The sequence below is a fragment of the Aquarana catesbeiana genome, linkage group LG04 (genome assembly GCF_042186555.1).
Source record: "Aquarana catesbeiana isolate 2022-GZ linkage group LG04, ASM4218655v1, whole genome shotgun sequence".
Classification (NCBI taxonomy): Eukaryota; Metazoa; Chordata; class Amphibia; order Anura; family Ranidae; genus Aquarana; species Aquarana catesbeiana.
Window position 1 is genome coordinate 567,130,266 of NC_133327.1, and position 13,494 is coordinate 567,143,759.

A 13,494-nucleotide genomic window follows, 5' to 3' on the forward strand; every position below is an offset into this window, starting at 1 on the left:
GCGGACACATCGGACACTTTTGACACATTTTTGGGACCATTGACAATTATACAGCGATCAGTGCTATAAAAATGCACTGATTACTGTAAAAATGTCACTGGCAAGGAAGGTGTTATCACTAGGGGGCGATCAAGGGGTTAACTGTATTCTAACTGAAGGGGGGATGGGACTTACTAGGAGAGATGACAGATTGCTGTTCATACTTTGTATGAACATACGATCAGTCTCTTCTCCCCTGAAAGAACCGGGATCTGTGTGTTTACAGATCACAGATCCCGGTTCTCGCTCTATCACTAGCGATCGCGGGTGCCCGGCGGTCATCCCGACCACAATGGGAAGCAATGTAAGGTAACGTTGATTTGCCGAGCCAACCTTTTTTTTTTTTTTTTTGTTTTTTTCCCAAGTTCTCCCTGTAAAGCAACCCCCCCACCCCTGCCTTTAACTTTGCTTCCCCTCAAATAGTAGGCAGCAGGTTCAAAAAGTTACTGCTTGCCTTTAGATTCATTTGGACATTGCTTGTAATGATCAGTGGCTTCGTGTAAAGCTGGGGGAAGTATGCACTACAGGCAGTTGTAAGTGCTCTTCAAGGCACACAAAGATTTTTACAATTGGAAAATATTTAAGTGTGTAGACTTCCCTTCACTGTGTGTACTGTTAACAGTAAAATTGATGGGAGCATGTCACCACAATTTTTTTTTTTTTTTTTTTTTAGTTAGACATCTATGGGCCACATCTCATATGGCGTATTATCTGTTCGCTCTTCTATATGCTTTTTATGCTCTTTGGCCATTGTAGGTAGAATCCAACTAACCTACCAATAAAAGACAAAAGTATGTAATTTAACCACATGGAATTGATATAGAGCATTGTTATTGGTTACAAATAACTCCATTGAGGTTATTTTCTTATGCAATGATAATTACAAAGGATTGTTCCTCATAGCTATTCCATATTATTTCAATAGCTTGATTTCGAAGGCTCGCTGTCTCCTGTGATTGCTCCTAAGAAGGCCCGACCATCGGAAACTGGTTCTGATGAGGTACTAAAGTGTCATATCTTCTGGGTGAACACCATCATTTGTGTTATTATACTGAGTTTAGTTCTTTTTTTTTTTTTTTTTTTTTTAGAGCTCTTTAAATGTTTGAAGGCAGACTTACAAAATATAATTGGTATTTTGTGTGTTTTCATTAGGATTGGGAATATCTGTTACATTCAGACTACCATCGAATTGTTGAGCTGCATGTTTTGGCCAAATCTCTGCAGTTGGACCCTCTAGATGTCCCGATATCTAATAATGAAGGCTCACAGGTTTTAAATTTGGACTCAACAGCACTTCTCTTCAGCCACATTCCAGCCATTTTCTATGTCCTCCATCTGACTTATGAGGAACTCAAACTCAACACATTAATGAGAGAAGCCATATGTTCTTTGGTGATACTTCTCCTGCAGTTGGCAAGGTACTTGGCATTACATCTTCTACCCTGATCTACAGTGGGTATAGAAAATAAGAAAATAACCCCCCTTTAAAATAATCACATTTTGTTGCTTTTGAACCTGAAAAAAAGTCAGACACCGTTTTTGTTTTATCCAGTTGTACTTACTCAGTGCAACTTATAACATCCAAGTAAAAGATATAACACAAAAATGGCAGAAAAAAAAATTAAAAAACAGAATCACTGAGTTGGAAAAAAGATCACCCCCCTCCTCAAAATGACTTGTAAACTCAATCAGGTGTAACTACTCACCTTCTCAATGGCACACAAAGCCATTTGACTTTCAACTGTGATCAGCTGTGGTTAATTTGATTAGCTTAGCATGAAAAGAGCTTTCCTGGAGCATTTCAGTCCCTGGTAGTACAACTGAAGCAAATTATCATCTATGGGCAGCAAGGCAGTGTCAAAAAATCTCCAGGATAAAGTTATGGACAGGCACAAGTACGGAGATGGATGCAAAAAAAAAATCAAGAGCTTTATCAATGCCTATAAGCACTGTGAAGTCTATTAAGAAGTGTAAGGTATTTGGTACAACACAGACCCCCCCTGGATCAGGACGTTACTCCAAACTGAATTGTAGAGCCAGGGGGAAACTGGTCAGAGAGGCTACCAAGAGGCCCACAGCAACTTTGAAAGTAATTGCAGGAATTTATGACAGAGTGGTCATTGTGTGCATGTGACAATATGACAAATTCTCCATAAATGTGGCTTGTATGGGAGGGTTGCAAAAAAAAAAAAAGGAAAGGCCACATGCAGTCATGACTGAGCTTTGCCAAAATGCACCTTGAAGATTCTGAGGCCACATGGAAAAAGGGATTATGGTCAGATGAGACTAAAATTTAATTCTTTGGCCTCAACACCAAACAATGTGTCTGGTGGAAATCCAACAAAGCTCACCATCCAAATAACACCATTCATACAGTCGGAAATTCCGATCGTGTGTACACAAATCAAAGACAAAGTGCCACGCATGCTCAGAATAAATAAAGAGATGAAAGCTATTGGCTACTGCCCCGTTTATAGTCCCGACGTATGTGTTTTACGTCACCGCGTTTAGAACAATCGGATTTTCCAACAACTTTGTGTGACCATGTGTATGCAAGACAAGTTTGAGCCAACATCCGTCGGAAAAAATCCTAGGATTTCGTTGTCGGAATGTCCGAACAAAGTCCGACCGTGTGTACGGGGCATAAATGTACAAAGTTGGTAGAGACTTATCCCAACAGACTAAAGGCTGTAATTAAAACAAAAGGTGGTTCAACAAAATACTGACATAAGGGGGTGGTGATCCTTTTTTCAACTCAGTGATTCTGGTTTTCTGTTGTTTTAAAAAAAAAAAATCTGACATGTTGGTGTTATTTGTTTCACTTGGATGTTATAAGTTGTACTGTGTAAATACCAGGTGGATAAAACAAAAACTGTGTCTCCTTTATTTTAGGCTGCAAAGCAACAAAATGTGATTATTTTTAAGGGGGTGATTTTCTTTTTTCTATACCCACTGTACTTTTCTCTTTCCTGGGTCTGTATAGTCCTTGTTTGTCCTTTATACTAATAAAACAAATGTCAAATTGACAGACCTAATTGCAAAGTCTGAAAAAAAGGAACTACATAAATTGTGAACAGAACTTTAACTTGTATGCTTATCATATTGAGCTAAAGCATAATCATCAGGGAAAAGTGGCTGTATACAGAATTTATACAGTAAGTATAAGTTCCTTGAGTCCTTGTCTGAAGCTGACTGTGCCCAGATGGACTAATTGGTAGAAAAGCGTGTCGAATATAGCTGTTTTTAAGTGTTTTGTACTGCTTAATCAAACACACTTTTATGTGCCTGCTGTCTTTCTCATGCTGTTCTTATTCTGGATGTTTTTAGGGATTTGAATCTACACTCTTACATGGATTTTTACTTCAGAGATTTCCCAGCCTTCCTCAGGAACTCTAACCAGAATTGTCATGTAGAGCCAAGTAAGTTCTGCATGACACTCTCATTTGTCATAGAGAGAATATGTTGCTCATTTACTATGCCAAATATACAGTATGTGCCAGTCTATGAAGACTGAGGGAAAAGAACATGTCTATATTGCTTTAGACTCCAATCAATTGTCTGCTTTAATTTTGTTATCTATCTAGTATGTAGTAAAAGGTACAAAAATAATTTCAAATCATTTACAAAACATTCTATTACAGTTCATAGTGGGCAAAAGAATTTGCAAATCAGGTTGTCTCTGTATGCATTTTGATCTGGCAAAGCATATTCATGGTTTGTCCTATCTGTAGGGCTGCAACTAACGATTATTTTCATAATTGATTAGTTGGCCGATTATTGTTTCGATTAATCGGTTAATAACCTTAAAAAAAAGTGTGGTGTATAATTTAGTTAATATGTAAAGTTTTAAAAAAAGGCAATTTATTCTTATATATCTCTATGTGGTGGTAAATATAAATAACCAACTATATGGTTACGGAGCAAAATATCTAATCCACTCTGAGAATAACAGACAGAAGATATATACTGTATATACTATAAGAGGAGATGTAATGTATATACTATTAGAAGAGATACAGACAGAAGATATATACTGTATATACTATAAGAGGAGGTGTAATGTATATACTATTAGAAGAGATATACTGTATATACTATTAGAGGTGATATACTGTATATACTATTAAAGGGTGAATCTAGTAAATATCATCAGACTCAGATCAAATTTTGTTATTTAAAAAACAAACAATGTCTTCCCTCAAAAAAAATTAAATTTCTAAGAATGTTCGTTCAATTTTCTAATCGTTAGTGGGGGTCAAATCGGTGTTCATTTTCAACCACAGTGACGGGAAAATTTGGAAATAATAGAAAACTTCTTGGTCAAAGGAATTTTAAAACAGCGTATGTGGTTTTCGTTCAGAAATCGTTTGGAACGTTTCAAACAACATTCTTTCATTCAGCAAATGTACAAAGATTTTTCCTCTGAATATTCTCGTCTGAAAATTGATCCGTGTGGCCAGCATAAGGCATGGTGCACACCTTTGCAGTTTGCTTTTGATGTGTTTCTGCAGTGCTTTTTGCTGTGCATTTTGATTTTTGCGCACGTGATTTTTTTTTTTTTGGCCAATTTATTGTTGGGCAAATTAAAAAACACAAATTGCTGCAAAAACGCATTACATGCTTTTCTGCAGCTTCTCCATTGAAGTATATTGAACCAAAATAGCACTGTTTTGCATTAAAAAAAGTCCCTGACACTTTCCAAATACGCAGAGGCTGAAAAAAATCATAGGTGGGAACGTGTCCCATAGGAAACCATGTAAATGAACTGTAGTGCGTTTCTGCAAAAAGCATAAAAAAACACATAGATGTGAACCTTGTCTAAGACATTTAGTAACATAATGGGGTTAAAAAAAACTAAAATTAGCCCTTTATAGTACAAAAAAAGCAGATAATCACTACTGTAAGGGGTTCATTTTTTTTACTGTAGAACTGTGAAAGTTATATTTACAGTAGGGATTATTTGCTCTTTTTGTACTATAAAGGGCTCATTTTAGTTTTTTTTTTTAACCCCATTATGTTACTGGCCGATTAATTGATTATGAAAATAGTAATCGATTAATTTCATAATCGATTAGTTGTCGATTAATCGATTAGTTGTTTTAGCCCTACCTATCTGCAGATGATTAGAGAAATCTCGATTTTCTATAGTGTATTTTTGTGAATTGCTTGAGTCTCCACAGATATATTTGCTTTGTTCAGGAAAATCAACTCTGGCTAATGCAGCCATCACTGATTATAATGTCGTAAATCGACAGTAATTTTTGTTAACATGTTGCTTTGTTACCATCGAAGATAGAATTCTAACATTTCAGACATCAGATATTCAATGCTGGCAGCCAACTGCATTATTTCAAGCTGTGTGAAACAAAATGAATAAGGTAGTGTGTGCTCTGACAGAAACCAAACATTTTTGAGTTGTCATTTCTAATTGGCAAGTTTTGGAGATACTGTATTCTGGTTAGAGAAGCAGTCGCAAAGAATGAGTCATAAAAAAAAAAAAAAAATTCCTTTTGAAGATTAAGGGTTGGGTGGTGATATTTCCATCTGCCCCATGACACAGTATGTTCCCAATGGGGGTGGAGGGGGTGATCACATCAATTCACCACTGATATGCTCCAACCTCCTTTGATTTGGATGCTTTACTTACTAATTATTATTATTATTATTACTTGAAAGCCAATAAAATCTTAAAAAAAAAGAAAAAGAAAGAAAACAATCTCTTGAAAACATTTAAACGTTTTTGTTAAAAATATATAGTAATGAATAAAAAAGTTTTCCCAGAGAACAGCTTTTAGAACTTCACACAGTGTGAGCAGGCTTTATATAATCTAATCCTAGGTCTCCTCTCTCCTCTGAGTTTCTGTTCTGTCTATAGGCTACAATATCTTTCTTCAGCCCCCCAAATCCATGTTAAACATTGTATCGTTATCATGGATCGGCAAGGATAGCAGGATAGGAGCTCAGGGATGGACAGATGTAGAGAGCCATATAAATATATAACTGTGGCAGATGTATATATGCCTAATGTTTTCAATGCACAATGACAGTCAGGTGATTTGATATTGATACCTCCTCTGTAGTTCCACCTCCTGTGAACACAGAGGGTGGCACCAGAAGGAGTGGGGAAAGTCGGGAGCACATTTCTTAAGCATGCTCCTGGTGGCCAGATCTCTGTACCTGGCTCAGGATCTCTTTTTCCCCATGGAATAGAAGTGATTGTATTGCTGCAACATAATACTATTGGAGGAAAGTCAGGGCAGTCAGTAATCATGACAAGGTCATTCCCTGTGAACTCAGAGAGTGGTGCTGGGAGGAGGGGAGAGAGCAGGATCACGTTGCTGAGGCAGCAGGTGACATGCTGTGTATTGGGTAAGATGCTCTGTATAATGCAGACTGTGGAGAGAAGGAGCAGGGAGCGGGACCCTGAGGCTGAATGTAGAAGAAGGTGACATACTGTCTATGGCAGCACTGAATGCAGACTTCAGTGAGTGGGAGCATGTGGTTGGATCAGACTGAATGTAGCAGGAGGTGACATCATAATGGCTTTATGTTATGCCATAATATAAAGCTATTATAGTCTCACCATCAGCTATATTCAGTCTGATCTAGCCACGTTTTCCTTCTCTCTCTGCTCCCCCTCTCTGCAGTCTGCATTCCAATTTGCCATACACAGGATGTCACCTTCTGTTTCAGCCACATGCTTCTGCTCTCTGCTCCCTCTCTCCACAGTCTGCATTCAATGCTGCCATACACGGCATCTTACCTCCTGCTTCAGCAATGTGCTCCCGAACTCTCCACACCTCCCAGCACTGCCCTCTGAGTTCACAGTTGCTGCAACTACAGAGGAAGCATCAGGTATCAATGCACTCTGACGGTACTCACTGTCAGTGTGCATTGAAAACAACATTGGCTGGATATACATCAGCCACAATGTTGATTTGCGGCAGAGCCCATGGGGACATCCTGCGAAATTCCAATTGAGAAACCCTTATATAATATTACAATAATCATTCTATCTACAGCTCGCTGATCAGATCCAATGTTCTGTGAGCTGTAGAGTAGAGATCTCAAATTATTTGCCAAGGGTTCCTCCAATGTAAAAAAGTTGAAAAACCCTGCTCTAAAGTAAGAGCATATGGGCACTTTTATTCATCCGAGCACTGGGTTGAAGAAAGAATAATCCTAAAGTATTATTGACACCTTACTTAAATTTCACTCTCTAGAACAGTGTTTCTCAACTCCAGTCCTCAAGGAGCCCCATCAGGTCATGTTTTCAGAATTTCCTTCAGATGAAATGGTGTGGTAATTACTAAGGCAGTGAAACTGATCAAATCACCTGTGCAAAATAATGGAAAGCCTGAAAACATGACTTGTTTGGGTGCCTTGAGGACTGGAGTTGAAACGCTGCTCTAGAACATAAGGAGACCCCAACACCAGAAACCTTAGTTGACATATCGGCCATGATCTTAGAATTACTGAATAATAATGATATTTCAGCACAGATATTTACAGATAAACTGGTACAACAAAGATACAAATCTTGTAAAAAAAATGTGGGAATAGCACAAAGGGTTTTCCCTCAAATTATCCACCAGGTACATAGTTCAGAATCCGGGGACAACTTTACTGCTGATACAACATGCGCAAAACTCAAGAATACCGATGTGCACTCTATCTATAGATGCAGATAAGGCTTTCAACAGGGTGAGCTAGCTCTTCCTGAAACAAACGCTTTTACAATTGGGTTTGGGACATAATCTCATAAGCAAAATTGTAACACTTTATTCCTCCGCTAAAATTAAGATAAATGGCTTCTTGTATCCCAGATTCATAATAGGAAATTAACTTCCTTCTAACTGCCAAAGGATATGGCATTAATGTGCACTGCATAGTCATTGTTTAGACATTATCAAAAGTTGCAAGATGTTCTATCAAAATACATTTCTTGCCTCACTTTTTAGACATGAGCATGGTAGAGTTGAGCTGATAGGAAGGGAATACCCCACTTTTTTTTTTTTTCCTCTCTCCTCCTTACAATCCCCTTCCCTCCCAAGTGGTGATCTCTCCCTGCTGTTCCCTTTCCCTCCCTTTTCCCGTCTCATTTTTTTTGTTCACCTTTACCACTATCCTCTACTTGTAAATACCTTTCCCATCATACCTACATGGTCCACAAATCTTCATACCCCTATTATGGAACAATTCCATCCTTTGTGCACCACATCCTATGGGCTGACCTATTTACATGTTCAATCTTGTCACTGGTATTGACTTCCTGGTTTTATTATTCAGCATCACCCATTTATATATACAATGCCAATATCTTTGTTTCTAATGTTTTTATACTGTAATCATAACAACTATTATAGTATACACAATAACATAAATTGTATTGCAATTATGATTTATTGTAACTTGTTTAAAATGGAAAAATATAATAACATCAAATAAAGAGCAAAGTAAGTTGAATGGAAAAACAAAATTTAGATGCCGGTATTTATTTTTGTCTATCTTAGTTAGACTTAATATATAGTTTTATTTGTTTCCACTTGTTAATCATGTAAAATAAAAATCTTGAATGAATTCTTGATGCAGTTTATGTTAAGAATGTTTCCAGTCTCGTTGCAGAATGGCAAGAGCCTGTGTTGACCTTTTGGTATATTTATCAGAAGTAACACAAAGCTTGTAGAATTATAATTGAATTAACAATAGGCTTGTTTGTAAAATGTCAGGTCACTTAGGCGTCATGTGTTTATTTTAGTCTGCATTGTTTTGAATTCCATCAATTCAGTGCTCAGTGCTATGGACCCCTCAGCGAGTATAGCTGCCTACTCTGTATTTATACCCTGATGTAGGGTATAACCTAAAATAGAAAGAAATATGTTGGTGTGGCCCTATTGGTGTTACAATACACCTCCCTCCTGTTCTAGTGTTGTATTACGCCCATTTAACAATGCCCAAACCATCACGCATGTGCCTTTAACACACTGCAGCTGACCAGACTGATGTGAATAAACCCTCAGGGGTTTGTCTACTTTTAGTGAATGTGTAGTAGTTATATAGGCTTGGACTTGAAACTATGGATGAAAATCCAAAGGCAGTCCCACTAAAGGTTGGGCAACACAGCAAACAATTGGTAACAGGCCAAAGAAAACAACAGAAAACTGGTTACTGCCTGCAGCTCAAAGAGCACTCTCAATCCTAGTAGAGTGCGCCTTGACAGGAAAGGGTGGGACTCGATCCTTGATATTATCATTATTATTCATGATTTATATAGTGCCAACAGTTTACGCAGCACTTTATAATGTAGAGGTGGGACAGCACACTTACAGTACAGTTCAATACAGAAGGGCCCTGCTCATAGAGCTTACATTCTAAAGGGAGGGGATGGTGGTACAAAAGGTAATAAATGCAGGGAATGATTTGATGGGGGGGTGGCTCGGGGACAGTTGTTAGGTGTGGGATATCCCTGAATAAGTGAGTTTTCAGGGATCTCCTAAAGGTGGACAGGTTAGGGGCTGATCGGATATACCAGGGCAGGGAATTCCAGGGGATGGGAGAGGCTCTGGAGAAGTCCTGAAGGCGAGCATGAGAGGAGGTAACAAGGGAGCTAGAGAGCAGGAGGTCCTGGGAGGAGCAGAGGGGACGATTTGGGCGATATTTGCAGATGAGGTTGGTGATGTAGCTGGGGGCGATGTTGTGGATGGCCTTGTATGTTGTGGTTAGCATTTTGAATTTTATACGGTGGGGTAGGGGAAGCCAGTGAAGGGATTGGCAGAGAGGGGCAGCAGTCACAGATTGATTAGTGAGATGTATTAGTCTAGCAGCAGCATTCATAATAGACTGAAGGGGGGATAGCCTGTGTAAGGGTAGGCCATTAAGGAGAGAGTTGCAATAGTCAAGGTGGGAAATCAAGGAGTGAATAAGTTGCTTTGTGGTGTCATTAGTCAGGAAGGTTCAAATTCTGGAGATGTTGCAGAGGTTAAGGTGGCAGGATTTAGCCAGTGATTGGATGTGGGGGCTGAGGGACAGGTCAGAATCAAGGATTACACCCAGCACCCTGGCATGTGTGGAGGGACCAATGGTTGTGCTGTTGATCTTAATGGTAAAGTCATGGGGGGACCGGGAAGGAGGAAATATTAAAAAAAGAAATCAATTTTAGAAAGATTGAGTTTGAGAAAGTGGTGTGACATCCATACCGATATGTCATTCAGTAAGTTTGAGATCCGTGAGGAGATCGAGGGGGTGAGTTGAGGAGTGGAGAGATAGATCTGGGTGTCATCGGCGTAGAGGTGATATTGGAAGCCTTGGGAGTTATCAACTGGCCCAGGGAAGAGGTATAGAGTGAGAATAGGAGGGGCCCAAGGACAGAGCCTTGGGGTACCCCAACAGAGAGAGGAAGAGGACACGGGAGTGTAGTTTGCTGAGGAGGAGCAGGTGGTCAACTGTGTCGAAGGCAGTAGAGAGGTCTAAGAGTATGAGTATGGAGTAATGGCCATTGGTTGTAGCAGTTAGTAGGTCATTGGTGAGTTTTAGTAGGGCAGTTTCAGTAGAATGTTGTGGACGGAAGCCAGACTGTAGGGGTCGAGAAGGTTGTCCGCGAGTTAGCGACTCATTCGGTTATGGACGAGGCGTTCGATGAGCTTGGAGGCAAATGGGAGCAGGGAGATGGGTCTTAAGCTATTCAAACAGGTGGGGTCTAGTGAGGGTTTTTAAGTATTGGGGTAACCAGGTTTAATATAGGCTTGAATGATGATCTGTCTGAGCCACCTGGAGATGGTGAAACAAGAAGCATGAGAACACCCTTTATGGCGTCTATCTGACTTTACAATAAGGGAACCAGCCTTCCTAAAAGATCATATCACAGCCTGAACCACATGCAGACACTGGAGGGAAAATTTATTTTCACAAATTGGAGCTAGACAGAGGGACAGAAAAATAATCTTCTGGTTGAGGTGAAAGGCAGAAACTACCTTAGGAAAGAAGGAATTCCTGGGCCTCAAAACCACCTTGCTATGCAGAACTAGAAAGAGTTCCATGCATAAAAGGGGTTCTGACGCATAGCTCACAAAGGTAATGGCTACAAGAAACACCACCTTGTGGTCAGAAACCTGACCCTTGATAGTGCTGAGAGCCAGATGCTGGTCCAGACCCAGTTGCAGGAAGGAGAGAATTTGTCCCATGGAGAAAGCCTCACACCAAGTGAAATATGCCTTCCACTTTTGAGAAGTAAATTTTCTAGCTTTTAGCATTGTAGGAATCAAAGATATACAGGTTTTCCTGTGCCCTCAAAACTTGGGCTTCAACGGCCTTGCAGTTTAAATCAGCAAGTGTGAAACAGGAGAGTCTTTTGGGGAAAAAGATTCTGACTATCCAGTAAGCCCACAGAGTGTTTTGCTGGGAGTCTTACCATGTTGGCATACCATATCCATATGGGGCAGTAGCAGTGAGGTTCATTGGAATGCACTTCAGTTAAATCCTGCAAAGTAACAAGGAAGAGCTAAAAAAGATCAGAATGTACCGATCCCACAAAGCCACCAGAGTATTCAGTACTCCTGATAGAGGATCCCTATACCTCAAGGCTAACGCAGTTTGTTGTTGAACCTGGAGACCAGGAGGTCTACATCTTGTGTCCCTGACTTGCGAAACAGGTCCTGGAACAATTGCATATGTAGGGACCGCTCCACTGGGTCCAGGAGTCAGGAGAATTCCTCCAAAAAACAGGAAGGAAGGTCTTGCCCCAATTCCAGAGCTGGATTCCGTAATCAAGCACAGTCCCAGTGATAGACTAATAGTTCTGTCCAGAGAGCGGATCTGCTTGTCCCACAGTGACAGAATAATGCGTTTTTGAAGAGGTCTAGAGTGAATGGGACTGCCTCGAAAGAGGTTACCATCAGACTTGTCACTCTTATGCGGATGACTTCTGCACTGGAGAGCTTGAACCAGAGACCAGAATTTCTGAAATTTCTTCTGTAGAAGAAACACTCTTGCCTGAGCTGTGTTCAGGTCTAGTCCCAGATACTCAAATGTTGTGTCTATTCCAAAAGATTATTTCTCAACAAGGTTTAAACCATCATCAAAAAAATCCTTCTATGGCACCATCCCACTTTTTTTTACCACTAATTCCACTCCTACCATAACGTCCCATCAAGTAGGGCTCGAGGAGGTAGATAGGGACTTTAAATGTTCCTTTAGGAGGAACATATTTTGGCATACAGTATATAAAAAGTATATAAAAATACTTGTATTACAGCACTTAAAACCATTCAAAATGCACATTACAAGCACAAATTATTTCTTGTTCACCATAACAATGTGGTACAGTAAACTGAAGAACAAGATTCCAAATAGGCGTGATATGGATCTACACATTTCACAATCTTATCACTGCCTCAGGATCCCAACCTTCAGTTAAAAATATGATCTGGCTCAGTTACTAAAATCCAACAGATTGACACCACTGGAAATGTGGGGCAAACCTCAATATACAACACCAGATAGAACGATTTACATACTTTAAAAAGGCAATTCAGATCATCAACAATACCCCCCAAGAAATTGTCCTATGACAAAACTGCAAGGGTAGGTAGAGTCCATAAAATCAACAGCAGGATCCCAATAATAATGCTCTATCCCGAGTGATAGAGAGCCTCACATCTAACCAGCCATGTGGGCCACAAAATGGTGTATTTGAGGAAGTCACTTGATTAGTGATGCAACACGTTGGAAGGAGATGGATGACATCACTTACGGTTTCGGTAGAGACCAGAAGAACAGTGAGAAGAAGCCGCAGTGTATACATGATGTGCGATTAGACACTTATTCAGTGTCCTATTGTAATGTGAGTGCATATTCTGGCAATAAATTGTTCATTTTTAACCCCTTAAACTGTATCACGCTATGTGTACTTTTTTTTTTTTTTTTTTTAATGTCCTTTTGAGTAACACTGCTAATTCATGGCAAATAGGGAGCCTCTTAAAGGAACCTGCCCATATAAGGATAGAGGAGGAGGTCAAGTCCCCAGGGGGAACATTTAAGTGCATTTAGACCTCAGTTACTGGGTTCAATCCCATTTATTTAGCTGTACTTTGTATTTATTCATTTTCATATTCATTCATTTCATCGTGCAAATGAAATTTTAAACATAATTTATTGTTCATGTGTAAAAAGTAGTTTTACAGCACTGGGATTTTGGATTCAATTCTGTTTAGATTACTTTATATTTATTTTTGTTTTTATATTTACTTATTCATTTACTGTGAGATGTATTATTTAATGAAAGGGAATAATGCTGCACCCGCCAGTCTTGGTAGTTTTTTTTTTTTATGTTTATGATTTCTGCGTTTGGTAGGTGATTTATTAGTGGATTTTCAATAGTTTAATTTTAGGTGAGATTGGCAGCACATGAGTATTTTCACAAATAAGAAGATTCCTAAAAACATGTCAACATCAACCTGC

At 39.3% G+C, this 13,494-nt stretch overlaps 1 protein-coding gene across 1 annotated transcript in view; it reads left to right on the plus strand.

Annotated features, from left to right (window-relative positions):
• The window catches only part of ANAPC1 (anaphase promoting complex subunit 1), a 168,091-nt gene that overhangs the window by 70,112 nt on the left and 84,485 nt on the right, over positions 1 to 13,494 (plus strand). The window contains exons 18-20 of the mRNA XM_073628045.1: positions 965 to 1,039; positions 1,192 to 1,457; positions 3,367 to 3,458. Coding sequence (XP_073484146.1) covers positions 965 to 1,039; positions 1,192 to 1,457; positions 3,367 to 3,458 — 433 coding nt within the window. The remainder of the gene's footprint in view (positions 1 to 964; positions 1,040 to 1,191; positions 1,458 to 3,366; positions 3,459 to 13,494) is intronic.